The sequence below is a fragment of the Dermacentor silvarum genome, chromosome 9 (genome assembly GCF_013339745.2).
Source record: "Dermacentor silvarum isolate Dsil-2018 chromosome 9, BIME_Dsil_1.4, whole genome shotgun sequence".
Taxonomy (NCBI): domain Eukaryota; kingdom Metazoa; phylum Arthropoda; class Arachnida; order Ixodida; family Ixodidae; genus Dermacentor; species Dermacentor silvarum.
Window position 1 is genome coordinate 38005594 of NC_051162.1, and position 26193 is coordinate 38031786.

Here is a 26193-nt window from a genome sequence, read left to right on the forward strand (position 1 = left end):
GTAAGTCTGAAAGCACCACATCATTTTATGTTGAAAAAAAATCAAGCGATCGATAACGAATTCGATAATGGTCGCGACCACTAAAGTGACTTATTTCGTGAGTTACGGCCCTATTTTGCATCATGTTAGTCATTTCATGTGACGCATTACCTTGGGCCAATCGGTATGTTGCCGTGGTCGTGCGTGTCTTTCATGTCATGCATCTAATTTAGGCTGTCAAGTCTCATGCGTCTGATAACATTTCGTGTAGTTTTTGTTATATCCTACATGCATACCATGTCATTGTATAATTTATATCATCGATGGCTTGTCACGACTTTCATACAGTCATTTTATTCGTGTTTATGTGATGTCATTGACGTCATGCACGCATGTCACATGATGTGATTACGAGTCATGTCATGGATGCTCATGCATGCGCTCAGCGAGCAGCAGTGCGAGCGGCGCAGGGAAACTGCTCCCTTGGCAGCGTATACCGAGACACCAGACATGCGAGGATGGCAACCTCTTCTCGTGGTGTTCCAGGGAACATAGTATCCCGTGACTGGTCATGTTCTCTCGCGCCTACACTAATAGAAACACCTTCCACTCACAGAGAAAGAAGACGGCGACATGTCTATGCCATAATATAAAACAACAGTATCACAAAGCGCAGTAGTTCGCAAAGAATGCCTTGCTTAAAAAAAGACTGTCAAATTCGCATGACAAAGTAAGGGGTGATACAGCAGGCGGCACTTCAGCTAAAAATGTAGATGTCGATTGCGCAAACTTGTTTAGGCAACTTGGAAAACAGATTACACAAAATACGGACGTAGCGACTACTTCTGACTGCTGTTTTCTTTCGTGAAAGAAGCGTTTGTTCGAAGGGGCTGAGCACCTCGGGTATTTATGTCAGTGCGATAATAGTTCTGGCTACGGTCGCTAGGGAGGAATATTCATAACTTTTGAAGTTACTGCAAGTGCGAGCAGGCCTGGCAGTCACTGTGAGCGGGCGTGGCGTCCCTCATGGCAACCCAGAACCAGCGCTACACCTTAGTTGGGTTTTCTCGTGAACTGGACTGGAAAGCTTTGAACTTCGTGGAGCCCATTCCGGAATACAAAACTTGCAATGCCTGCGGACTGGTGCCCAGAGTGACCGCCCTTCTGCCTTGCCTTCATGTGGTCTGCCAGAAGTGTTACGAACAGTGCCGGCATGGAGATGAGCACTGCTGTCCCCTAGATGGGCATCGAGGTCTGGAAGAAGACGTCGACTGGAGAAAGTTTACTGTGAATAACCTGCTCAAACGGAAGGTAAGAAAGCTGAACTGTCGCTCGGAAAACTCCTTGTTTTCCTAAGGGAAACGTTACCCCTGGTATATTTGCTGATGTTACGAGAAGAAATTTGTTTGTATTGACAAATGCGTGGTGTCCAGCTCAAGTTTAACTACGCGATTCACGATCGTTGTTTCCATCGAGCAAACTAAAGTAAATTTAGTTTTAGTGCAATAGCTTAGGGCAAAAGTGTCAATAACGAAAACACCGAATAGATCGGGTGCGGGGGAGTTATCGCATGTTTCATTTGTGTCGTTTTTCATATTGGGTAATATTGGTCATTTATATTAAATACTTTCAGTGAAAGTGTTGGTATGAGATTCAGCCACGGTGATTGTGAGCAACAGCACATAACGTACTTCGCACCGTTTTAATATCAGCTAAGAAGCACGAGCACACAGGTATGCCACCGCGTACCCTAGATATGAGGCACGCAACGTTCTCGATTTTTCCACATGCTCGTTTTCAAACGATGCTTTCTTCATTCTTAAGAAGAGCGCAAGAAACACATGGGCAGGAAAAATACAATAGGACGGACGCCCAGCACCAGTCATGTATTTTTTCCTGTCCATGTGTTCTTTGCGCTGTTCTTAAGGTGAAGCTTGATCAACTTGCCCAAATGTCTGTTCTCCGGATGCTTTCTGTGCCTCTTTTATTCCAATTTGCTGGCTGCTCCCTTGTACGATAGGCAGATCCCGGGTATAGTGCACCTGTACAGTCGCGGTCAATTTGAAGGTGATCGCGAGAGCATCGACCGGCGGGCCTTTCAACCTGCATAACGGCGGATTTCGGAACTGTGCAGATAGAGAGCCTTCTTCCTTTCGTAGGCTCCTCAGGGCTACAACCGTCCCCCCCCCCCCCCTATGACTAACTCGCCACGATTTTTTTGTGTTTGTGTTGTTGTTTTGTAAGATAAAAAACCGCAAGGCGGGTATTTCTTGCATGGGTTGACGCTCGCATGATAACATTGCAATTTATTGCGTGGACTCCCACAGTATCGGAAGAATAAGACACGTGCGGTGTCAACGCTACCTGCCTCTTGACACGTAAATAAACTACGAAAGGCTGCCACTTTCTAGAAGGAAGTGACAGCTGCTCAAGGAACAGAGAAAAGAGAGAGGGAAGCTACTCCAATTTTTCCCTCGCCACGGAAGGTGGTGACATAACGTGGCGCTGCTGCTTGTTTCGGTCACCGCTAGAGTGATCACCTTCAAATTGATCGCGACTGTACAGAATATAGAGCTAGGCGAGGTGACCCGGCGCGGCAGATGATCGTCATAAGCGCAGGCGTTAGCTCCATCAGACACGCGGCTTCGTTGTCGTTTTAACGCCTTCATTTCCAACGTCGTCGTTCCTTTCTTCGCATCCTGTTTTCGTGGTTCTGTGGTCGTGACCATGTCATTGTAAAGCCATCGTCATGGTGCCTTAGCCATTGTGCCGTCGTCGTCACTTTCCTTTTATTCAGCCCATCGTCATTCCTTCGTCACTATGCCATCATCGTCGCCATTTTGTTTCCCTCATTAGTTCGACGCGCCATAGACGTAATTTGGTCGCCTTGATTTCTTCGCAGTCAATCCTTTGTTGCCATGACATCGTGCCCCGCTTGGCATCCTCATTCCATGGTCGTTATGTCACTTGTCGTGATGGATTAGCGGCTTTGGTGTTCCGCTGCTAAGCACGAGGTCGCGGGACCGAATCCCTGCCACGGCGGCCGCGCGTTAAAGATCCCCAGGAAGGTCAAAATTATTCTGGAGTCCCCCACTGCGGCGTGCCTTATAATCTAATGGTGGTTTTGGCGCGTAAAAGCCCAGCATTAGTTTATCGTCGCTGCCATCACAATTATATCATCGTGGTCATACCTTCATTACCATGCAATCTTCATCGTTTTGTGGTCGTCACTCGGATCTGACGTCGTGAAACTTTCATCGTCAATCCATCTCGTCCCTTCATCGCCGCCATGCCTCTGTCAGTATATCATGCTCATCACTCAATCGCCTGTCATTTCATAGTCATCGTGGCACCGTCGTGACTCCTATGTAATATTGACGTTATCACAAAGTGTAAATAAATCTTTCATCATAAATCCAGAGTTGTCATGCTCTCGTCACGATTGTAGCGCCGACATAGTCGTCGTGCTCTTATGCACATTGCATTTTATTGCGTTAGCAATTATATGGACACTCCAAGCGCATTTTTACCGTCGCCGTCGTTCTGAAGTTCCGTACGTTAAAATCGTGGCCGCGCGCCATGCGCTGTGTGTGTGTGAGTGAAAGCGTGCGAAGGTGAACCGGCAACCGCGGTAAAAGAGCAGTTCCTACATGTGCATCCGATTATATTATTATATATTTATAAAACCCGTCCCTAGTTGTATGTTGCCACAAAGTACGTCCTTTGTGACATATTTGTGTTGATAGAGTGAATGGTAGTCATCGTTACCGCCATCTTGTGGTAGTTGTACGTAGAAAATCTTCATAAAGCGCCCGGTCACAGGCGCGTGCTGAGTTAATCAGCAAATCGGTAACAGTGATCGGAAGGCGGCCGGAGTCGCACGGTCTTCGTTGACGCGCAACGGGAGACGGGAGGGGGAGGTGGAGGGGAGGGTGCGTTCTCCTTCGGCGGCTGATGCTCAAGGAGCAGTCTTGAAAGCGATCTGCGACGCGGCCGAAGTGTGCGCCTGCGGGTACCTCATCTTCAAAGCGATCTGCGATGGGCCAAGGTCCCTTCGGCGAGTGCCGGTAGCTTCGTAGGCGCTGCGCTTTCGACGTTTAGTTCGCGTTGAAGCGTGAGCCAGTGCGAAGGTCAATTTGCTCACTGCCGCTGGGGCGCTTTCTCACTCCAGCGCTCATGACGGGCTCCCGCGGTCATCGAGCGAGATGTGTTCATGTTTACCTGTGCTCGCGTGACACCGTGCTTATTTAGTTAGTAAGCGAACATTTACAACTTTACACAGCCGATAAAACTTCTATCCTTACTTCGTATAGCTGTCTACTTATTTGCTATCGCAAACGATGCTTCGCTTTTCGGGCGACTTTTTGTCATGCCAATGTGGCTATAACGTCGTCGTCATTTGTTCGTTGTCATTGCATCGACGTTGGGTAATTCTCGGCACACCATCGTCATTAAGCCAGCCTCGCCATACCGTCAGTCTGATACCGCCTCTATTTCTTCGCATGTACTTGTGGTACACTGTAATGCAGTGATTTTGGCTTGTTGGCCTGTAGTGTGTCACCCCTTCCTTCGTCCTTGTCTTTTCACGCGCCATAAGCCTCACGTTGTGGTATCCGCAAGTTGAAAAGCCTCAAGTCTGCGTTGAGTGAGGCCCTTCCTGGTAAACATTTGCCCAACTAGGTCACGTGCTTTGTACTTGCTAATGGATTCTGAAGAGCAGCGTTGCTTGTACACACGAATGAAAGCTTTGTCAAAACATACTCTGATAACGCAATCGTATCCGAATATTTTACAATGCTACAGATGAGCAATTTCTTGTGTCGTGCCGCTTCGTGACCACTCAGTTCCTGCATGTGCATCCGATTTGATTACTATATATTTACAAAACCCCTCCCTAGTAGTATGTTGACACAAAGTACGTCCCTTGTGACATCTTTCTGTTCATAGAGTGAATGGTAGTCATCGCTACCGCCATCTTATGGTAGTTGTACGTAGAAAATCTTCATAAACAAGAAAATTAATAGCACGACAGACGCGTGCTTTCATCAGCAAATCGGTACAGTGATCGTCTAATGAAAAACGCTCATCGCCACAAACCAAAACAATATACCACTTACAAAGCAGTGCACCGACGTCATCCTGGCAGCCCTATTTGGGTACTGTAACGGTGAGTACTCTCATTGCCTGTGGCTCCACTTGAAATTATTTCTTAACTGTGTCAGTAAAGCACGAGGCCACGCGACTAGGATTGGGTACTTGTCATTTCGATGCACATTTACTCACAATTCACCCATTTGTCTTTTATTAAATGTGATGCTTTCTTTCGCCAAGGTCAGAACAAGATCACGCGCAAGGATGCGCCCATTTTGTATTTGAAAAATGGCCGATCCCCGAGAGAATGCAGCAGAAAAGCAGCTGGACATGGTGCGAACAAGTACCGAATATTTGGGATCGTCAGTTTTATGTTTATGGAATTAAAAAAAGAAAAACCTGTGGCAAATAGCATACTTGTTGTCTTTGAGCTCATTCCAAATGCAGTTTCGGTTGGCGATGTTGTCCGCTACCGCGGTCAACGGTGTCCGTCGCAGCTATCGCCAGGAAAAAGAAAAAGAAATACCAGATATCTGTCGGCATCGAACCCTGGCCTTTATATATATATATATATATATATATATATATATATATATATATATATATATACACAGCGTGGGAGTCAGCTACTCTACCGCTGAGCCACCCCACCACTTGCTAGCTTACAGCGGGAAAATTCCCTATACACGCGTCCTAGCGCGCGAGGAGACGCGCGATGTGAGATGCCGAGCCTGTAGCGTCCACACGTGCATACTTTTCATTGTAGTTGCCTATTATTACACCAGGTAGCACACCATGTAGCACTTGCCTAGGTAGCAGTACAAGGTAGATAGAGAAGCGTTGAATAAGTAAAATGTGATTAACGAGATGCATACAAAAATGCCAGAATGAAACACACGTATAGTATTCCTGATTAAATCAAGCAGGCTAGGCGACTATTTGTCATTGCCCCGTTTAAAAGAGGATGCCAATAAATCATCATCATCGTTAGCATCCTATCGTGCCACTTGTCACGTGATGTGACATGTGCGCTAGATAGCATGGATAAGTGCAAAATTTGCATTGCAGTTGAGTGGAATTCCACCATGTGTCCCGAAATGTAGCAATGTCATGTAGCTAGATCCAGTTAACTCAAGCGGGCTAGGTGACTCTTTGCCACCATCCCGTTTCAAAGGCGATGCCACTAAAATAAATAACCATCATCAACAGCATCGTATCGTGCCATAGGTCTAGGGATGTTACATGTGCGCCGCGTAGTCTCGATACCTTTGTTTGATCTTCGGTACACGTTATGGCACCTCCTCGCAAGGTACGAAGCGCTGCTGAAAAAGAGAATCGTAGAGCTACGCGCGCGGCTGCAACCATGCAACGTCGGGCTCAGAAGACCGCTGTGTGCAGATAGAAATACAAGCCACAGCTCGCCGTAGACATCGGGTGGACAGTTCTGTTCGTTCTCGTGAAAACGACGCAAAATACTCCTCCACGATGACCTCCGTGTACGTGCTGCCGAAAATGGAGCTCCTCCAGCTTACACTGTGACTGTGCTGCGTGTGTCCCGTGGGCCTGTGACTAATTTCGGTAGGCCCATGTAGTATGGTATAGGGTAACTCACTCTGTACAGAAAGGACTGAAGGGATTGATAAAGGGTGCGGTACGTCGCGTTGAGGAGCGCAAGGTGAGAATATGTGTTGGGCAGTGGATTCAGTTCTGGTGAGATATGGGTGTGGTGGCGGCATTGTTCTTCTCGAAAGACGGTAGTATTGCATGGCTAGAGTATAGTGCTTGTGCAATGGAGTCGTCCGCCGTTCCTTGCCGTGCGTGGTTGCCATGGCCACGGGCCCTCATCTGCGCAGGAGGGTTTCTGCTGAATGCATAGTGTCACGGTGTCGACATTATCGTGGGATGGAGTATTTCATAGAGGTGGTCGAGGACGCATGCTACTTTATGCAGATTGCCATTGGTGTAGGCTTGACATGGTCATTGACACTATGTGCGAATATATATGTATGACAATATAAATTGACACGTGTACTTGTCTTTCTTCGGTGACCGCTTTCACCGGCGGGCCTACGTAAGACGGGCCTACGTGATTTAGAACTTACGCGAATGTTGTCATTCATGCTATGTGGTGTCTGTCCTCGCCTAACCCTTTATTATCAGATTGTATGCGCGACACGAATTGTGTATTAGTGTCTGGAAACCACGTGCGCACCGGCGATAACACTGGAACCTTCCACGAGTGATATATCAATCCCACGCGCTTGACCCGCTGATCAGATTTCGACAATCGCCGACCGTGTTCGCCACTATCGCTGTGCTTTGAGTGTAACTTTTGTGGGCACAAGTTCGCCTAAAGATAGTTAGTTTCGTCATTCGCAATTTTGTGCTGTATTATTCACCGTCACTACTACGTGGCAATATTTCCTCAACCTGTCTCGATTCCAAGACGGCGAGGCCAACGGCGGCCACTTCCGCTGCGGCGACGTTGAATCTACGAACCGAGGCGTATGTCATTCCACCTGTCTGTGTCTTGACACGCTGATTAACAGGCCGCGCTTTTCGAGTACTTGGCGGCATCTGTCCAGAGAGCCGCGCAGATAGTGTCGTAGGCTATTTCTTTTGCTTTGGCTCATGCTTTCCTTCTGACGAAGTGATACTCCGGGTGCATGTTACGCGGAATAGGGGCCAACTTTATGGGCTTATGCAGGGGATTGTGGAGGGTCTTTCTTCAACTGGCCTGTCTTTCGCGACAGGCCAGTTGACACGCTTTTGGATGTTTCGGTGCGAGCCGAGCTGCATTCGTCGGAGCTGGGGGCCGTCATTTTGTCAATTATGGCTTTGACTGAAGTGACCAAGCTCAGTTTGCGACAACCATGGTTAGTGGAATAACTACGGTTGCGTTTGGACGGCCGCATTTCGATGGAGGGGAAATGCAGAAACGCCCACGTGCTTGCGTTGTAGTGAACGTTAAGGAACCCCAGGTGGTCAAAATTAATCCAGAGCCCTCCACTACGGCGTGCCTCATAATCAGAACTGGTTTGGCACGTAAAACCCCAGAAAGAAGAACGGTTAGGTTTATCGTGTCACTGCAGTTAGCCTTAACTGCCGTCAAAATTAACCGCGGTTAGACAACCCGTGTGACAAGGTTATAAGTCGTTTTGAATACCCGGGTCGTCATCCCATTGTGCTCACTTCGTCGTCGTCACGCTGTCGTTGTTATAGCATTGTAATTATGTAGGAATCGTTATGTCATTGTCGTGATGTTTTTGCCGTCATAGCGTCATAATTCGTGATGCCATCGTCGTCATTGTCGGCGGTATACGGCTGTCAGGCCGCCACGCTCGTGGGCAACGTCGGCAAGCGACTGCCTTAGCAAAGTGAAGCGATACCGGAGTATGTCGCATATAGCCGAAGCAACGTAAGTCTCACAATGACCACTGCGGGTGTTAAATAAACGTGACTTAAGAAATACGGTCGGTTGCTAGTGTTCGAATGCTAATCGTATTATAATCGACAGTCACGGTAAGTTGAGTTCTGCCGTCATTGCTTTTGTTTAGAATTTAGAAGGGCCTCGAAAGACATCACCAGGGGAAAAGCTGCTGGAGAAGATGGAATAACAGTAGATTTAATCAAAGAAGGAGGAGATATCATGCTTGAAAAGCTTGCGGCCCTTTATACGCAATGCCTCGCAAGTTCATGTGTACCAGAGAGCTGGAAGAACGCCAACATTATACTAATCCATAAGAAGAGAAAACTTTAAAGAACTGAATAATTATAGACCCATTAGCTTGCTTTCAGTATTGTATAAAATATTCACCAAGATAATTTCCAATAGAATCAGGGCAACACTTGACTTCAGCCAACCAAGAGAACAGGCTGGCTTCAGGAAGGGATATTCTACGATGGATCATATCCATGTCATAAATCAGGTAATCGAGAAATCTGCGGAGTACAATCAACCTCTCTACATGGCTTTCATAGATTATGAAAAGGCATTTGATTCAGTAGAGATACCAGCAGTCATAGAGGCATTGCGTAATCAAGGAGTACAGGAGGCATACGTGAATATCTTAGCAAACATCTACAAGGATTCCACAGCTACCTTGGTTCTCCACAAGAAAAGTAGAAAGTTATCGATCAAGAAAGGGGTCAGGCAAGGAGACACAATCTCTCCAATGCTATTCACTGCATGCTTAGAAGTATTCAAGCTCTTAGACTGGGAAGGCTTACGAGTGAGGATCAACGGCGAATATCTCAGCAACCTTCGGTTTGCAGATGACATTGTCCTATTCAGCAACAATAGAGACGAATTACAACAAATGATTGAGGACCTTAATCGAGAAAGTGTAAGAATTGGGTTGAAAATGAATATGCAGAAGACAAAGATAATGTTCAATAGCCTGGCAAGGGAACAAGAATTCAAGATCGCCAGTCAGCCTCTAGAGTCTGTAAAGGAGTACGTTTATCTAGGTCAATTACTCATAGGAGACCCTGATCCCGAGAAAGAAATTTACAGAAGAATAAAATTGGGTTGGAGTGCATACGGCAGGCATTACCAAATCCTGACTGGGAGCTTACCACTGTCGTTGAAAACAAAAGTGTACAATCATTGCATTCTACCGGTGCTAACATATGGGGCAGAAACTTGGAGGTTAAGAAAGAAGCTCGAGAACAAGTTAAGGACAGCACAAAGAGCGATGGAACGAAAAATCTTAGGACTAACGTTAAGAGACAGGAAGAGAGCGGTGTGGATCAGAGAACAAACGGGGATAGCCGATATTCTAGTTGACATTAAGCGGAAGAAATGGAGCTGGGCAGGCCATGTAATGCGTAGGATGGATAGCCGTTGTACCATTAGGGTTACAGAATGGATACCAAGAGAAGGGAAGCGCCGTCGAGGTCGGCAGACAACAAGATGGGATGATGAAGTCAGGAAATTTGCAGGCGCAAGTTGGAATACGCTAGCGCAAGACAGGGGTAATTGGAGATCGCAGGGAGAGGCCTTCGTCCTGCAGAGGACATAAAATATAGGCTAATGATGATAATGATGATGACTAACCTATATTATTATTAATGGAATTTACTGTTACATCCCTTATTTATTAGATAAGTTACCTATGCACAATTATAGAATATGTCGAGAAATGACCAGTAACGGTTTTAAGCTACGTAGATATTGTTTGGTACCTGTTTTCCTACGAGAAATGATCACCGCGGAATTGAAAACGGTGCACGTACCAACGTGTGGGCGTACCAGGGATAACCAAGGTGTCAAATTAAAGCCTCTTCATTGAGTGCGATGTGAATCCTGCGCATGTTCAATTACACGGATTCACGTATGAGGGCCAAATCTGCCGGTCGAAATCGGCTCAGACATAGAGACTGAAAGCAGCCGTTCGATGTCAATGCGATAAGTTACACCTGCATTTTTTATTTTATTTTATTTACAATACTGCCGCTCTCGATCGAGAGCATAACAGGTGGGCATATTGAGGATACATTGTACAGTAAAAGTGAGACGAAATAGAAAAAGAAAATTTATTGAACGAAAAGTCAAAACGATTTGTCACTGCATATATCCATGGCGGTTCACGCAATCTGAAGAATGATGGAAGATGCATCGGCGTCCTGGTATTTCCTGTTGCACAGAACAAACACGGTTCATTTTGCCATTCGGTTAATAGCGCCCGTCCTACTGGTAAAACCTGCGGCATGAGTCACACTCGGCGATTCCAGAGGAGTTCTGTACAGTGCGTTCCACTCGCTATTCGTATGGTCTACCCTACAATGAAGATGAGCTTCCGTATAACCTTCAAATGCATTTGTTACGAAAACACAAAATGACAGTAACAACGTGCGATTATGCATTAGTGTGTGACCACTAAAGCGGCATCTACTTAATCGTACCCCCGCACCGTTCTTTCTCTATATATCTGAGCGCCCCGTATAAAACAGAGGTGCATGTAAATAAAACAGAGGTGCATGTTTGGTGAAAAGCGTTGTTTGGCTGGGCGGAGCCATAGCCTTCCCTGATTTATTCCATGTAATGCGAGTGTCCTGGTACAATGTTCCACTTTTGTGCGGTTGTTCTTTCGTTGGGTAAACGGGTCGTATTATTAACGACCACGTGCGGGAGCATACAAAGCTTTGCAAGTAAAGACTGGCAGCAATATGGCTATCAGGTGTGTCAAGTGCATGCACGAGACAAGGTGCGCGCATCTTGAGGACATATCGCGAACAATGTACAGGCAAGTACAGTATAATACAGGACCTGCGAGCACGTGCCACTGCCTTCTTGCACCCTTCCCGAAGCAAGTGCTCTTCTGTCGCGACATCACATTGCGCAAGTGCGTACTCTAATTCTCGCATGCCTGCCGCTACCCAAACTTCCTGCCAGCGTGCTCTTCGACCCGCATTGATTCCAGTGTATTACTCTAGGCGAGTTGTCTGTTTCGGCCATTGTAACGTGTGACAATGCACTGCACAGTCCTCCGGCCGAAAGTGACGTATCCTCTGGACGAACTGCGGACGAGTTGGTTGTGCATGTCTAGTTGATCCCAGCGCACGCTGAATTGACAGGTACCGTTAGAACAGGCACCACAAAACGCTTTATGATGTCTACTGGGTCGGTCCCTGTAAATTTAGTGTGCATGCTGTTCAAATAAACGAAAATGACAGCTATGTCCTAGCGTAATGTTCTGCAGTCAAGATTCCGACAGCAAGCTGGCATGAAATGTGTTTAGAAGCATGCGCATTGAAAGGTCGCGGATGCGCAATGTTCTGTCCCCACAAAAGGCGCTTGCTTCTGGAACGGGCGCAACAATCCAGCAGATCCCATATTTTTTTTCTTGCCTGTACGTTTAAAATGTGCGGCATTCTTCATTCATTGCAATGAGTTGTCTTTTGTGAACGTTTCTTTTGTTAGGCTCAGTAAAAGCAAAATACCTTACCATTGAGATTTTTAGAGGCATTGAGAGTCGAACTCCGTTGGATTCACTGGTATTTGTCGTGTTTCTTATATTTGTCGCCTCTGACTGTTATCAACCACCTTCAAGGGAATAAGCGTTTCTTTTTGCATTCAGCGTCATGCTTAGCGCAGTGTCCGCTTGTTCTCTTTCCCTCTATTAGCGCTGTTCGCTGCAGCGAAACAGCTGGTATTGTGGGTGTGTGTGGCATTGCTACCTGAATTATGTTACCGGAATGCATCCTGAAAGCCGACAAGTTTCTTGGCTGGCAAAAACGTACTCGGTACGCTGCAAAACGTGTTGCAGAAATTTATATTGCGTGTGCATTCCAGTAACGCAAAGCGAAACAGAACATGAAATCAAGTGAAACGGGAGAACTCGGAGAGGTATTTGCGCATAGTTGGCTATAACTAAAATTGGAAGCATTTAGGTGCAACCTCTTGTGAAATGCTCGTTTACCATAGATTCCAACAAGGGATTTCGATCTGCTTTATACTTATGTGCATTCTTTCTACTTTATCTCATGTTTTTGTTTGTTAAATAATGGCCATGTTTCTCAATCATTCATTAGGCCCTAGCTATCCTCCACCATTAAATTTCAGTGTGCCCCGGAATTTTGGACATCTTGAAAGTGTTTTTTTGCATTAGCTTAACTTCGTTTGAACAATAGTCAGTATATTGGACGACGTCCGAAAGGTAAGCTTCACGCACTAGTGAATAGATAGATTTTATTGATAGGAGAGACAGAGATGTCGACCTGAGGTAGTGTGCTCTAGTCTGCTACTCTGTACTGGGGAGGAGGGAAGGGGCGCTAGTGAATACATATATTGATTAGCTAAGGGATCCGTTATAGGGTTTGGAAGCACATGCTTCCTGCTTGTTTATTTCTCCGCTGTTGTGATACGGTTCTATCAGTGATAGAATTCACTGGAAACAAATTGCTGATTAGGATGAAAAAAAGATTAGAGAACGAAAGTATGCCACGATATCACGCTTAAACGCGAGTTTGGAAAAAGTGATTAAGAATTACGTGCCAACGCATGTGCACTGATAAAAGTCAAAGAAATATGCGCAGCAGGTCGAAGGTAGCAACATTCGCTTCAATTTGCACATTCCTCAAATGTTTTTTTTTTGCAGGTAAAATGCTGGAATGAAGAAAATGGCTGTGACATGGTTTTGGCCGCGTCAGAGCTCAACAAGCATTTTTGCCAAGACTGTGACTACCACTCTGCACTTTGCCCTAAATGTTCAACAGTAGTACTCTGTAGAAATATGTGCGCGCATCTACAGAGCAAATGCAGAAATTCTGCGGTGTCTGCGACTTCTGCGACACTGCGAACATCCAACAGTGACCAAAATGCCGTGATTACGGCCCTGAATGCAACCATAGACGTGCGAGTAGGGGAAATTAAAGACAGGTTAGACTGCGTCACGAATTATAGTGACCGCTTCGACAGTATTTCACACTGCATAAACAATATGAAAGAAACGCTGCTACAAAGCTCAATCGGAAGTTGTACGTTGGAGAGCGTTCCTTCACAAACTGCAGATACTCTATCGTCTGTTAGAGCAGTTCAGGATACTTTGATTGCTCACGGTGAAAAGCTGCATGAGCTTGGGCGAACCATAAAGAATTCAAATAAATTCCTGAAGGGAGCTTTGGAAGACACGAAGCGAACTGTCAACAGCCTGAAAGAAGACAATGCCGTAAACACGTTGCAAGTGGCTTTTAAGGACCGCTTGACGGCTGACAGCGGCGTCCTCAAGAAAGTTTGTGAAAGTGTTAATGAGCTGAAGGAAACCTTTGGAAAAGAGTTGCAGGTTGCAACAAGGACAATCTGTACAAATCTCGCAGAAAGTGGTGCTTGCATTAGTGAAACAAACGACAGCATGAAGGAAAGCGCGCAGAGGGCCTTAAGTAACCAAAAAGAACTGGCCTTAAACACAGTGAGTGTTAAACATTGCGAGTTCTTTGTAAAGGATTTGAAAGCAAAGAAAGACATCGTGCATTCAAAGGGCTATCACGATTGCCTGAGTGAAAAGTTATACATATCTGGCTATTACGTGTCGCCAGGAGTGTATCTTAAGAAACAGGGAGCGCATATTTTTCTGTATGCTGGTGTTCAGCTGCACAAGGGAGTGATCGACGAATTCCTTCAGTGGCCGTTTAATCAGAACATTCGAGTGACAGTCGTGCATCCATCGCGAAGCAAACAGCGCCAATTTGTTGGGCTTATTTGCCGCCGACTCGAGTGTTTCGGGAGGCCCGAAGAATCGCCAAACCCCGGTGCTTACTTAGGCGGTTCAATTCGCTTGGGCGATCTGGAACGCGAAGGATACGTCGTGGACGACAAGTTTTGGATAGCGTGGGAACTTGTTCCAAATGACGTAGCCGACTGAGAGTGAGGGGCATTTTACGTGTTGCAATAAGTACTTGTGCCATTAAACGTGCTCTGTAAAAACATCGCTTTTCCTAACACATTTGTTGCATGCAATATAAAATCTTCCTGCTCACATGTGTTCATTTCTTTTTTATAGGGTCACACGCAGACGAAAGACACGAGATAGTAATTTTGCAAACACAAATTTAAGGGATGCAGACCGCTGGACGCCAACCTACTCCTGTGAAAGTGGTTGGTCAGCGAAACTGTACATATCTTGCGCCTAATGTAGGGCAACTTGTCTAAAACACCGATTCCCATATGCAAGTGATATATGACACACACAAGTTTCAATGCAGTTTAGAAACCTCAGTTTTATTTATTACTTTTGAAATTACTGCTGTAACTGCTTTGTGGTGGCTATGTTAATTTATTATTGGCCAAGGTAAATCGATGCATGACCCGTGTACGTCAGTTGGTTGACTCGGATCGTTGACGTTAAGGTTGCAAGACTCATCCACGATGTGGGGGAACCGCTCTTTGTTTTCGGTTTTGAGATGTCTACGTTAGTCTCCGACAACGATGACCACCGCCGATGGATTGGAATCAGCGTACGTTGGTCAACGCGGAAGTGCGCGCGCCTCCTAATGAATCATGTGGTTTGACGGCTTTTATATTTGTGCGTTTCGTATTGCAACGAAAGCTGTGTTGTACGTTCGTTTCACCCCTATGCCTTAGAGGGGGATATGAGCCATTGCTCCCGGCCCTGTACTGCCGCCAGGATTGGCCCGCTGGGTTTTCTGTCGACGTGATGGACGGGGAAAAATTCCGGGATCCTAAGCAACGGCAACTTCGCTAAAATAAAGCACGAAGTACACAAGGAGGGCGTGAAGGTTTGAAAATTCAAACATGCTTGTGTGCGCTATTTGTAAATGTGCCTGTTGTCTGAAGATATTTATTGGCTCTAAGTTTAGCCCCGATTAAAGCGTTCCGGAGTGCATGAATATAACCAGTTCTGGGTTACATGATTAAGAGTCAGTGAGCGATACCCTAAAAATATTTCGTGACCATTACCACTTGTCATCTACTCGTTAAAAAAGTCGCAAAAACTTTAAGTGCCGTAGGAGCCCGTTTGGCTAAAGCTAATTTTGGGATATTCCACTGTAGTGTTTAGGACTGTTCTGCACTTTCGCTTGTGCGCAGTGATGCACAAGAACGACAGTCGTTTGGGAGCATTTACCAATATCAAAAATACTTCCAATTATATATATATACAGAGAGTTAATCACTGCGTAACGGCCGACAGTATATTCACACACGGCACTACACACAAGGACAAACGGGCTCAGACATTCCCGTGTTGCGAGGCTCACGGTTCTGTCGTCACGGCACTGCGGGTTCACCCGTGCTCGAGCCGACTGCAACGACGACACGTTCAGGCCCCGTCCAGCACGGTTCTCTGGCTCGGCACGCTCAGGAGCAGCAGCGGCACCAGCCAGGGAACGCCTTATCCAGCAGCACGGCCTCGGTATCCGGCTCGTACGCGCCTCTCGCGACCGACGTGCTACAGTCGCACGTCAAGCACGGCCTCGGTGCCCAGCTCGTACGCCGCTCGCAATCCACGTGCGGCGGTCGCACGTGAGGACCGCGTCTAGAACAGGAACATCTGTGCCAGACGAACGCTGCTCGGCACAGCTCAGGTGCGGCAGCTCGGGGACCGGCGGCCCTCGGGTAAGCCAGTGTCTCGAGCACTGGCAGCAGGAGTCCTGGTTCTTCGGACGCCCTCGTCCACGCTCGGCTCCGCGATCCTCCGTACCTTGCCACGGACGTCTCGCCTGGCAGGACCTCTCACCTCATTCACCCCAGGAGCTCGGAACTGCTGTCCGTCTGGTTCCAACACTGCGAGACGCGCCTCGTGCCGCCATGCTCCTGCTTGCTTGCTTGCTTCCTTGCTTGCCTGCCTTTAAAAGTGGCTCGTACCCACTATGGGGGATTGGCCAAGAATCGGGTGATTGAAGGAAAACAATTATCGGAATCTAATATGGATCACTTTTGAAAATTTTTGAATGACGAAAGGAATTTATTCATATAAAATCGAAGAATTCAGCAAGAAAATCGTCCTGATTCAATTATATACCCCACAACAGCTGAACGCTGCTGACAATGTCCGAGAGAAGAGGCACCAAAAGATAGAATATTGGGTATTGTAATATTTATTTCAGTACTGTTACATTTTTCTTCTAAAGCATGTTTTCTTAATGAGGAAAAATGGCGGCATGACAGGTAGAAGTGCTCTATTGTTTCTTTTTCACCACAGTATGAGCACAAGGAGGAGGGCGCCAGACCAGATCGATGTAGATAAAAGTTTAATGTAGGAATGCGACATCTGAATTTGATAAAGAGGACTTCAAGTTTTCTATTATGGCAGAATTTTCTGTTCCAAGGAAATAGGTGTCGATAATCAGTTAGATTTGTTAATGGCAGGTTCAAGGAGTGTTGCATGACTCCCCGTCTCCTGAATTATAGCCGCGGTTATGTAAGCTGATACAGGAAGAATCGGAATGATTGGACCCCTAAGGGCAGCTCTCGCTAAGCTGTCAGCTAATTCATTTATAACTAATCTTTTGTGACCAGGCACCCATACCAATGTAATTAGTTAGAATGAATAAGACTTTGCAATGTACGCGAAACTTGTGAGCCACTATTTGCAGTGAGAGCTGAACATAATGACAAAGAATCCGTTACTATTACAATTTCCGAGATTTATGAGTGCGCTTTTCGTGGAGCCAATGTAACCGCCACAAACCCAGATAAAAATACTGGTATATAGTCTGGAAGTCTTAAGGAGAACGACCAGTCGAACGCGGAAAAGAAAATTCCAATTCCAGATTTTTCTTCTGATTGCGAGGCATCTGTCGCTATGACGGCTTTTATTTTTAACTCCGATAAGTGATTTTCTAATAGGCCATATAATATATTGTAAGGAAGGAGTTTTGCGTTGTTTGGAAATATATCATCGAAAGTAATTTGGAGGTTCTCGCACTGCAAATTGGAGGGAGCTCACATAATCGTACATCGAAGGGACCAACTAGTGCCGGCACGAAAACGACCTGAGGAGGGTGGAACCGGGGCCAGGAAGACTGAAAAAATATTGCAGGCTGGGAAATGAAAATGATTTGTAATTTTATAGGGAATTCATACATTTTTAAGAATGTTTCGATTGTTAATAACTAAAATCTGCACAAAAGAGAAGGCAAATGTGTGTCTAGGTATAATACATTGTTGGCAACGAACTTACAGGCGTAAAGCTTCCCGTTCCAGGAGAACAAGGAGAACAATGTACATTTTATAAATCATCACAAGAGAATCTCTCCGCATTCGTGATCGACTGTTGCAAAGCCTTCTTAGCATTCCAATCGCTCGCACCCCCTTTTTATTTATGTATTCAATGTGTGTGCGCCAATTTAGCCGGTCATCATATATTATACCCAGGTATTTTACCGAGACCACCTGAGGTATGTTCTGCAGGCGGTAGGTTAGGTTTATATGTATTGGATCTAATAAAGGAAAAACTATTATTGAGCATTTACTGACATTTAGGGAGAGGCGAATATTCAGTAACCAGTTTTCTATTGCGCACAGGTATGTTTGCAATCGATTATATAAAGAGTGGATGTCAATGTCAGATGTGAAGAAAGCAATGTCATCTGCGTAGACATATGTGTATATGTCATTATGACAAGGTATAGAGCTTAGTAATATATTAAATAGTAAAGGGGACGTGACAGCTCCTTCTGGAACTCCACGCGATTGTTGACGTCTATTTGAAAAACATCCTTTCAAAGAACAATAATATTTTCGGTCAGTCAGAAACTCTCTAAACCATTTTGTTATGTATTTTGGGAAATCAAGGTTAATTATTTGATTCAATAAAACTTCGTGTTCTAAACTATCGTAAGCTTTTGAGATGTCTAAAGTTACTAGAGCTGCAATTTGTCTTTGGCGACGTGCTAGTTTTATACGGCTTTCCAGGTCCACATGACCATGCCAAATGGAACAGCCAGATCTAAAGCCAATTTGTAAAGGGCTTAGCGCTTCTTTGTCCTCTACTAATTTTATAAGACCAAAATTTAGAATTATTTCTAATATTTTCACTAAATTGGAGGTTAGAGCGCTTGTTCGAATATTATCAAGAGTGTATCCGTCACCATTATTTTTAAGAATCGGAATAATTTTAGCGAGTTTCCAACTGGAAGGTATCCACGAAAATTGAATAGAATAATTCACTACGTCTACAAGATGATCTGGGGACTCCTTGAATAAAATTTTTATCATTTCTGAGGTTAATCCGTCAACACCAGCGGCGGCATGTGGCATAGTTTCCACTGCTGTGGCCAGTTCTAACATAGGTGATCTCCGTAAAATCATCGGACCATATGCGTAACTTGGAACATGGCGATAACAAGGACGTGAACCGGATTTCTAAACCCTTTGCAATTTCTTCTACCATTTGCATCATTTCTTCACTAGTCAAAACAATCGAGCCAATGTTACTCGGACGCGGAAGAATCTTTCTGCCACGAAGAAAAGTGAAAAGCAGCTTACTAGTTTTTGGATTTAGATAGATATTCGAAATGTTTGCAATCATAGTCGTATTTCGCTTTAGATACTATGTGTTTAAATATAGTTCTGTAGAATTTATAATCACTCCAATTTTTTGGACACTGGTTATATAACAACTTTTTCCAGGCTGCTTTCCTTTTTTTGTAATCGCGTGAACAGCCAGTATTCCACCAAGGGTTGTAGGAGTGACCATTATTAGAACGAATTCTGAATTCCGACTGCTTGCTAGATTTTTCGAGGGCTGAACAAATAATCTTCATCTTTTCTTCATTGGGCGCCTCAGAAAGTGACGAAATCACAGATCGCAAGGACTTCTTAAAGGTACTGTAGTTTACAAACGTTCGAGCTTGTTCATTCATTGATGTAATAGAGCGGACTATTTCAAATAACAGCGGGATGTGATCACTATTACAGGCGCAATCAACAGTCGACCACGAAGACAGAGAGACTACGGCTAGAGAATGTGATATCAATTGCAGACTGATTTTGGCCACGCACGAATGTAGTTGCCCCAGAATGTACACAATAAAGGTTAATATGTAATGACCAGTTCCACAAGCGTTTACCGCATGAATCTGTCTTGAAACCCCATGAAAAATAATGTGAATTGAAATCCCCAGTAAGTAAAACATCCCACCCACAGTTTGCTAGAACACTGTCAAGAGAGCGAGTGTCCTGCACACCGGAAGGAAAATAAGTATTTACAATATAAACAGGGAAACTTCCAGGTAGAGTCAGTTCTATAATGAGAATTTCGCTCTCAGAATCCATCAATTTGAATAAAATTTTGGCTTTATGACATATTTTAGTTGAAATAAATGTAATTAGTCCGCCACCTCTTGTAGGGCGGTCTAGTCGAAAATATCTGTAAAATTTTAAATGGAAGTTTTTCTCCGATGTCAACCAAGTTTCCTGTAATACTATTATATCTGGATTAAGTTGGTTTGTAAGAGAAAACAAATCTACAGAAGCTGATAATAGTGATCGGCAGTTCCACCGAAGAACCTTTAACAGTCCTACGGTGAAGAAGGTGCTGCTGTCGAAGGGGACTTCTTTGGTGCACTATCCTCCAATGAAAACTTCGACTGACATTTCTTGGACTTCGAATGGGGATGTGAAGACGAATCCTCACTGATTGTTGACATAGCTCTTTTTTGAGCACGAGCATTATGTTCTGTGTCTTTCATTTCACAATCTTGAATGATCTGGTTGGCGGAAGCAGAATGAGTGGGAGGGGAGCTATTGCACGCTGTGCCATCTCCCGAGACAGTTCTCTCCCTCTTTCCATCAACAGATTGCTGCCCTAAATTTATAAGTTGAGCATAGACCGGCTGAGCATAGACCAGTAGCTTGCATTAACGTATTAATTTGCGAGGAAATAGCCTGTGCGATGCTTTCACCAAGATTTACCAGCAACTGATCCATTGCCTTAGCCACGGCCTTTTCAACAGCATTTTCTATGGTTGCAGTGATAGATGAGCCAAGTATCGTATTTTGTTTAGCTGTAACTCCAGTATAGTCAAATGTTCTTTTGTTTACAATACTTGCAGCTTCTCTTCTGGAGCAACATCTTTTATCCATAACTTCGAGGATCTGCACTTCTTGGGCCCGCACAGAACAGTTAGAGAAATCGGCCGGATGGTTTCCTTCACAAAGGCAGCATCTCACATTTTCGGAATCGCAATCACTGGGAGCGTGACTTTCCCCACATGTGCAGCGACGTTGGCTTGATTTACATGCACCGATACTATGGCCAAATCGCCAGCAATTGCGACATTGAAGCGGACGCAGTGCAAGTGGATCTACTCTGAATATAAGGGGCCATATTTTGATCTCTGTTGGGCAGGAAGTGCCAGCAAAAGTGGCTATCACTGATTCTTTTGGTACTCTGGTATTATCCAACACTCGATTGCATCGATATACGGCAATCACTCCAGCTGCAAATAACTTTTCCAATGTTTCTGTCGGGGTTAGACTCGAGTCGACACCTCGCACTACTCCCTTGGTGCACGCGAGGTGAGTAGGAATAAATGCACTCGCCGGAATGGCTGCGAAAGAAGTGGACTTGAGTAAGTCCGCAACACATGTCTGGTCTGGTGACCTACAAACAATGCCTCCTCGGCCAAACTGCCTAACGTCCGAGATGGTCTGGTACAATGGAGTAACAGCATGAAGAGCCTCCTGGGTAGCCTGAGTATTATTCAATTTAATGAAGCCTCCACTCGCTGGAACAATTTCCACGGGGATGCTGGTTACACCGCTGCGTGGGAAGAAATCCAAAGGTATCTCACGATTAGGAAGAGAAGCTGTCCAAGGGAAAAAACCACTCCCGGGGGAGTTCTTGTACATCAGCCTAAGCTGGAGCGGGTAATACTACGGAGAGAATACGTCAAAATGAACAAGGAAAAGGATAAGATCACCCGATACTCAGACAAACCACCAGAAATCGAACGCAGGCACCGTTGAGCGAGCGCGTGCTCGTGCGCCCGTTGACTTTGTCACGGAGCTTGGGTGGCCGCTCCGATCTGCTAGCGGCATTTAGCGGCACTTACATATGACATCCACCTACAAAGTAAGTCTGTATTTAAAAGCGTTTTCACAAGTAAAAAAGATTTTCCCTAGTAAAGAGTAGGTTATTCTCTAATGTTATATTCGATTCTCACTGAACTTGGAAGGTCGAAATTGAACGCCATATAGCTGGTATTAGGTGAACGAAGAAAAAGAAGGAAATTTGAGGGAGAGAGTGAAGAGTGGGAGCAGTGTTTCTTGCAGTTCTTGAGAGGTTGCTCAGAGTCATTGACAAAAGCATGAAAAATCATCTTAGGCGCTTAGATTACCGTTGTTTTACAATATGAGTAGCCCTTGCACTGTCGACGAAATGGGAGTAAGCGAAGCTTGTCGTGTGTTTCTGTGGTGTTCCTCCGAACAAATTGCCCTGACGAGTACCACGATGTGCTCGAACAACAACCAGTCACACGCACTGCAGCTGGCTCCGAAGTTCCGGTTGCGAACCTCGCGTTGAAACCTGGCCGTCACACTGTGGAAGTAGGTGCTAGCTTGCTGATGCGTGCAACACCTTTGTCGGGTTCCTGGAGACCTAGACGATGCTGACATGCGGCCTCAGCATCCCGTTCCCGCAACTGAAGGTCTGCGGCTCTTCGCTGACGTTTTGCCTCAACATCGTGCTCCCTCAACTCGGGGTCCGCGGCTCTTCGATGATGTTTAGCCTGGGCTTTGGAGGCCCTCACGCTAGAATCGGCATGCGGACGACGAGGGCTTTCCCGAGCGCGTTCATTCAGGATGGATTTCCATGAATTTTTTTTCAAAATTAGATTTGTTCATTGCATAAGACATTGAATGGCCCATACCCCTGCAAACGGGGCCTCTCCGTTACGACAACAGAAGAGAAGTGAAATTCTACCCGGGAATCATTAGCGGCAACGCAGCCAGCTGTGAAAGCAGACGACGATGACGAACGTGGGAGCTGTGACACGAGCGCGTGCCGAGCACCTGTTCATATGAAACCCCGCTTTTGAAAGAGTGTGAGATGAAAGGACATTTACATCCAAGAAGGTCAGTCGGATTGGTATCCACTTTTGATTAGGTGCTTAACTTCATCTTCCAAGTTCTTGTTGTGATGGAAGGTGTTGCTGCTTGTGACGTTTTTAATATGGACTGCTCGTTGACGTGTGATTACTTATGTCCACCTGGTGCTCGTATTATTGTAAGTAGTTCCTGTACATACGTATTTTCATTTATTGTAAAAAATATAGGTAGGTGAAAACTTCATTTTTGTCCGGCAAGGTAATAGGGTGGGCTTCACCCTGTGTAGGCGTCTGCTACGAGCCCTTGTGCTCTGGCGGCGTCGTCGGCCCGCTGGACTGCCCACAGTTGATCTTCTGGGGCTGAACTGAGCAGCATAGCACACCAACGCGAGGAGCCTTTCGCTAGAGGCTGTCTCCCCGTTGCTACTCGTTAGCCCTTGGCATTCCCACAGCATATGCTCAAGAGTTGCTCTTGAGCCGCATGACTTGCATTCGTTTCTCGCGTATATATCTGTTTGTCGTGTCCTCGTTTGTAACTACGGCCACTGGACAGACTGTTCAAAAAAAAAACCGACAATGGCTGAATTGGTTAGCGTGGTCGTCTCGCAACCAGGAGACCGGAGATTTCAATCCGCAGCCCTACGAGCAGTTTTTGTTTTCGCGCGGCTTGAGAGAGAGTTTTTGCGGTCTCTTGTGAGGCAGTACAAGCCTCGCTTGAAGAAAGGCGAAAGCTTGCACTAAGCCGCGCACAGCTCAAGACACAGCGAAGCTGACCGATTGATTGTGTCTCTTGGTTGCAGCTAGGTTATCTCTTTCTTTCTTTCTTTCTTTATTTCTTTATCTTGCTTTTTTTCTGTCTATCTCTTCATTTATCTATTTCTTTCTCTCTCTATCCTTCTTTCTTTCTCTCTCTCGCTGTCATTCTCTTTCTCTCCCCCAAAGGAGGTTGTGTTGGAATCGTCATTACAATGCAACCACGTGGTTCCCATAATTGCACGTTGTGCAAGCGTGGTGTATACCAATTACAAAATTCTAGTTAAAATTATAGCTAGATGGCTTGACATTGCCCTCGGAAAAGCCATCGGGAACGATCAATCAAACGGTATCAAAGGACGTCGCGTCAGTGATAATCTGCATGTCATGCGAATAATGTGCCAAGCTACTTCCGTAGATGGATCCAGGGTAGTGGTTTTGCAAGTTGATATGAGCAAGGCTTTCGACAGAGCACACGCCTTTCTCGTTACCGTGCTTAAGGCCTGCAACATTGGGGACCGCCTTCTTAAATACATAAGTGCTTGCTACAGACAAGTATCGACGCGACTGGTGATCAGCGGGCAAACAACGCCGACAACAGAGCTCAACAGGTCCGTTAAGCAAGGATGTCCCATGCCACTAGTTCTTTTCGCTCTGTACTTGGAACCCCTGTGCCGAATAATTCCGAACGACGGTGACATAGCAGGCTTCAGTTTCGCAGATACCTCTCTGAAAGTCTTCAGCTACACCGACGACTTTACGCTTATGTGTGCCTCTAAAGCAGAAGTCCACCAAGGAGTGCAGCATCTCATGGACTTCTGTAAAGTGTCTGGTGCTAAAGTGAATTGTGACAAGTGCGCGGGTGCATGGCTGGGTGTATGGGATTCAAAACTAACCACATTTCTAGATGTGAAGTGGACGTCTGAAATCAATAGCTACCTCGGTGTCTGCTTTTATACTGGCAACCTACAAAATGGACAGAATGAGATTCGAAGTGACACTGTCGCGGCAAAAGTGCAACAGTGGCACGGAAGAACTGTCCCATTTTTGAACAGAGCCTTTGTGTGCAATACTGTGCCCTTTCCAGCTGTGTGGTACTCAGCGCAGGTGATGCCCTGTTTGCTGGCACACGTGAATCGTGTACACAGATTTTGCGCCACATTTATTTGAGAGTAACGTTTTTTAGCGCATGAGGCGCATTAATTTATTTTTATGTAAGGCGAAAGGATGCCTAGGGCTCGTAAACGTAGAGGTAAACTGAAAGTTCACAGGTACCTGCTTTTCAACAACCAAACTAGTGTGCAAAAGCGGTTTATGAAGTTCAATACGAGGAGACATGGCTGATGTAAACAGCTGTTCACAGTTGGTCGTTCAGCGCTGTGTGCTTTCTTGTGTCTTTTATGCCCGTGTCGTTCTTCCTGCGATACAACATAGCCCATATAGCTGTTGTCATCACATATGCAGTATTCGGAATTCAGCTGCAACGAAGTCGTCATGTCAATGCAGCGACCCTCGCGTTATATCCGTGCTCAACGTCAGCTTCTCAATAAAGGATGTGTGTCTATAGCTCGTAATTTCGGATAAGTGGTTCCGGCTTCTAGCAATATTCTTGCACCAAGCTTAGCAGCAAGCACCCAACCAAAAGCTCACGTCTGCCCCTGAAGGAAGCCGCAAATGACCTGTGTGTAATTACTGAATGTGTAATGGAATTTGTGTTGTGAACTTTAATCTTAGCGCCAGCCTGGTTCGTCCGTCGTGGCGCGTGTGTTGTAATTATTCATACAAGTGCTCTCTGAATATTTCGAAAGGCCTAAAAGCCAAAACCACTTTTTTTAGGAGATGCAGTCGCTTGTGTACGTAGTAACATATCATTCTGACATACATTAGTGTCGTCTACTTTCTCGCGCTGTTACTGTGCTGTGAATCTGTATCAAGAAGCTTAAGTTAATGTGCTGCAGTAGGTAGCGCAGCCGCGCAGCCCCACAGCTAACAATAAATACATTGTTAGGAGTACGTTTGTTTGTTTATTAACAAAATTGAACACTAAAATTTTGTATTTATAGCCGTAAGTGTAAAGTTACAAGCTATCGAAACTATCCGCTAATAGCATGTGTGTGCTTCTACCTGCTACAGCACATTATCTTAAAAGTTAGGCTGAAAACCCCAGATAATCGAAAACATATGCAACTGGAGCAGGTGCTATGGTGACTTTCCTGGAAATAAAAGCCGGCGTCCCAGTCTGTTAAGCTATTCATGTACTTAACCTATATTAGACAAGTGTTAGAGCATGCTAATTCGTGCCATTTCAAATTAGAATATTTGACCAAAATAAGAAAGTGCAAGGAAATCGTCATGGTACAATCTAATGTGGTATTCCCGTATTATCTGTATCTGTATCAGTAAAACTTTATGCCTCTCTGAATTGCCTGCGTTAAGCCAATGCTGAAAACAGGGGAAGCTAATTCCCATTTTTGCTGTAGAAAAGCTGCTCAGATGTCAATACCAAACTACGTATGCTCTGAGGGAAAGTAAGGGGCACTGACAATTATGTTTTTTGTATGAGCTTTCACCTTTAGGAATAGAATAAATATATTCACCTTTGCCGGCCTCAGAATGCACACATTTTCAAATTTTTGAGGAGACCACATTACATTTTTAAGATATAGACAATAAAAGGTGTGCCTAAGTACAAATAAACACTGAACACACATGAGTGGTTGAGCGGTCAGCTGCTAATGCAAAAAAAACGTCCATAGGTGCTACCTCGAGGTAATCGCTGGGTTCCACGTGTTTCTCCTATAGCCCATGTACCTGGCAAGGAGAATGGTTATGCGTGGTCGTTGCATCTTTGGCCTA

General features: G+C 45.3%; 1 protein-coding gene across 1 annotated transcript in view; it reads left to right on the forward strand.

The window, feature by feature from the left end:
• Nucleotides 1-969: 969 nt before the first annotated feature.
• Nucleotides 970-26193, forward strand: part of LOC125939817 (uncharacterized) — a 48024-nt gene continuing 22800 nt past the window's right edge. The window contains exons 1-3 of the mRNA XM_049655268.1: nt 970-1290; nt 13173-13856; nt 15894-16019. Of these exons, the coding sequence (XP_049511225.1) occupies nt 1006-1290; nt 13173-13856; nt 15894-16019 (1095 nt within the window). The 5' untranslated portion in view covers nt 970-1005. The remainder of the gene's footprint in view (nt 1291-13172; nt 13857-15893; nt 16020-26193) is intronic.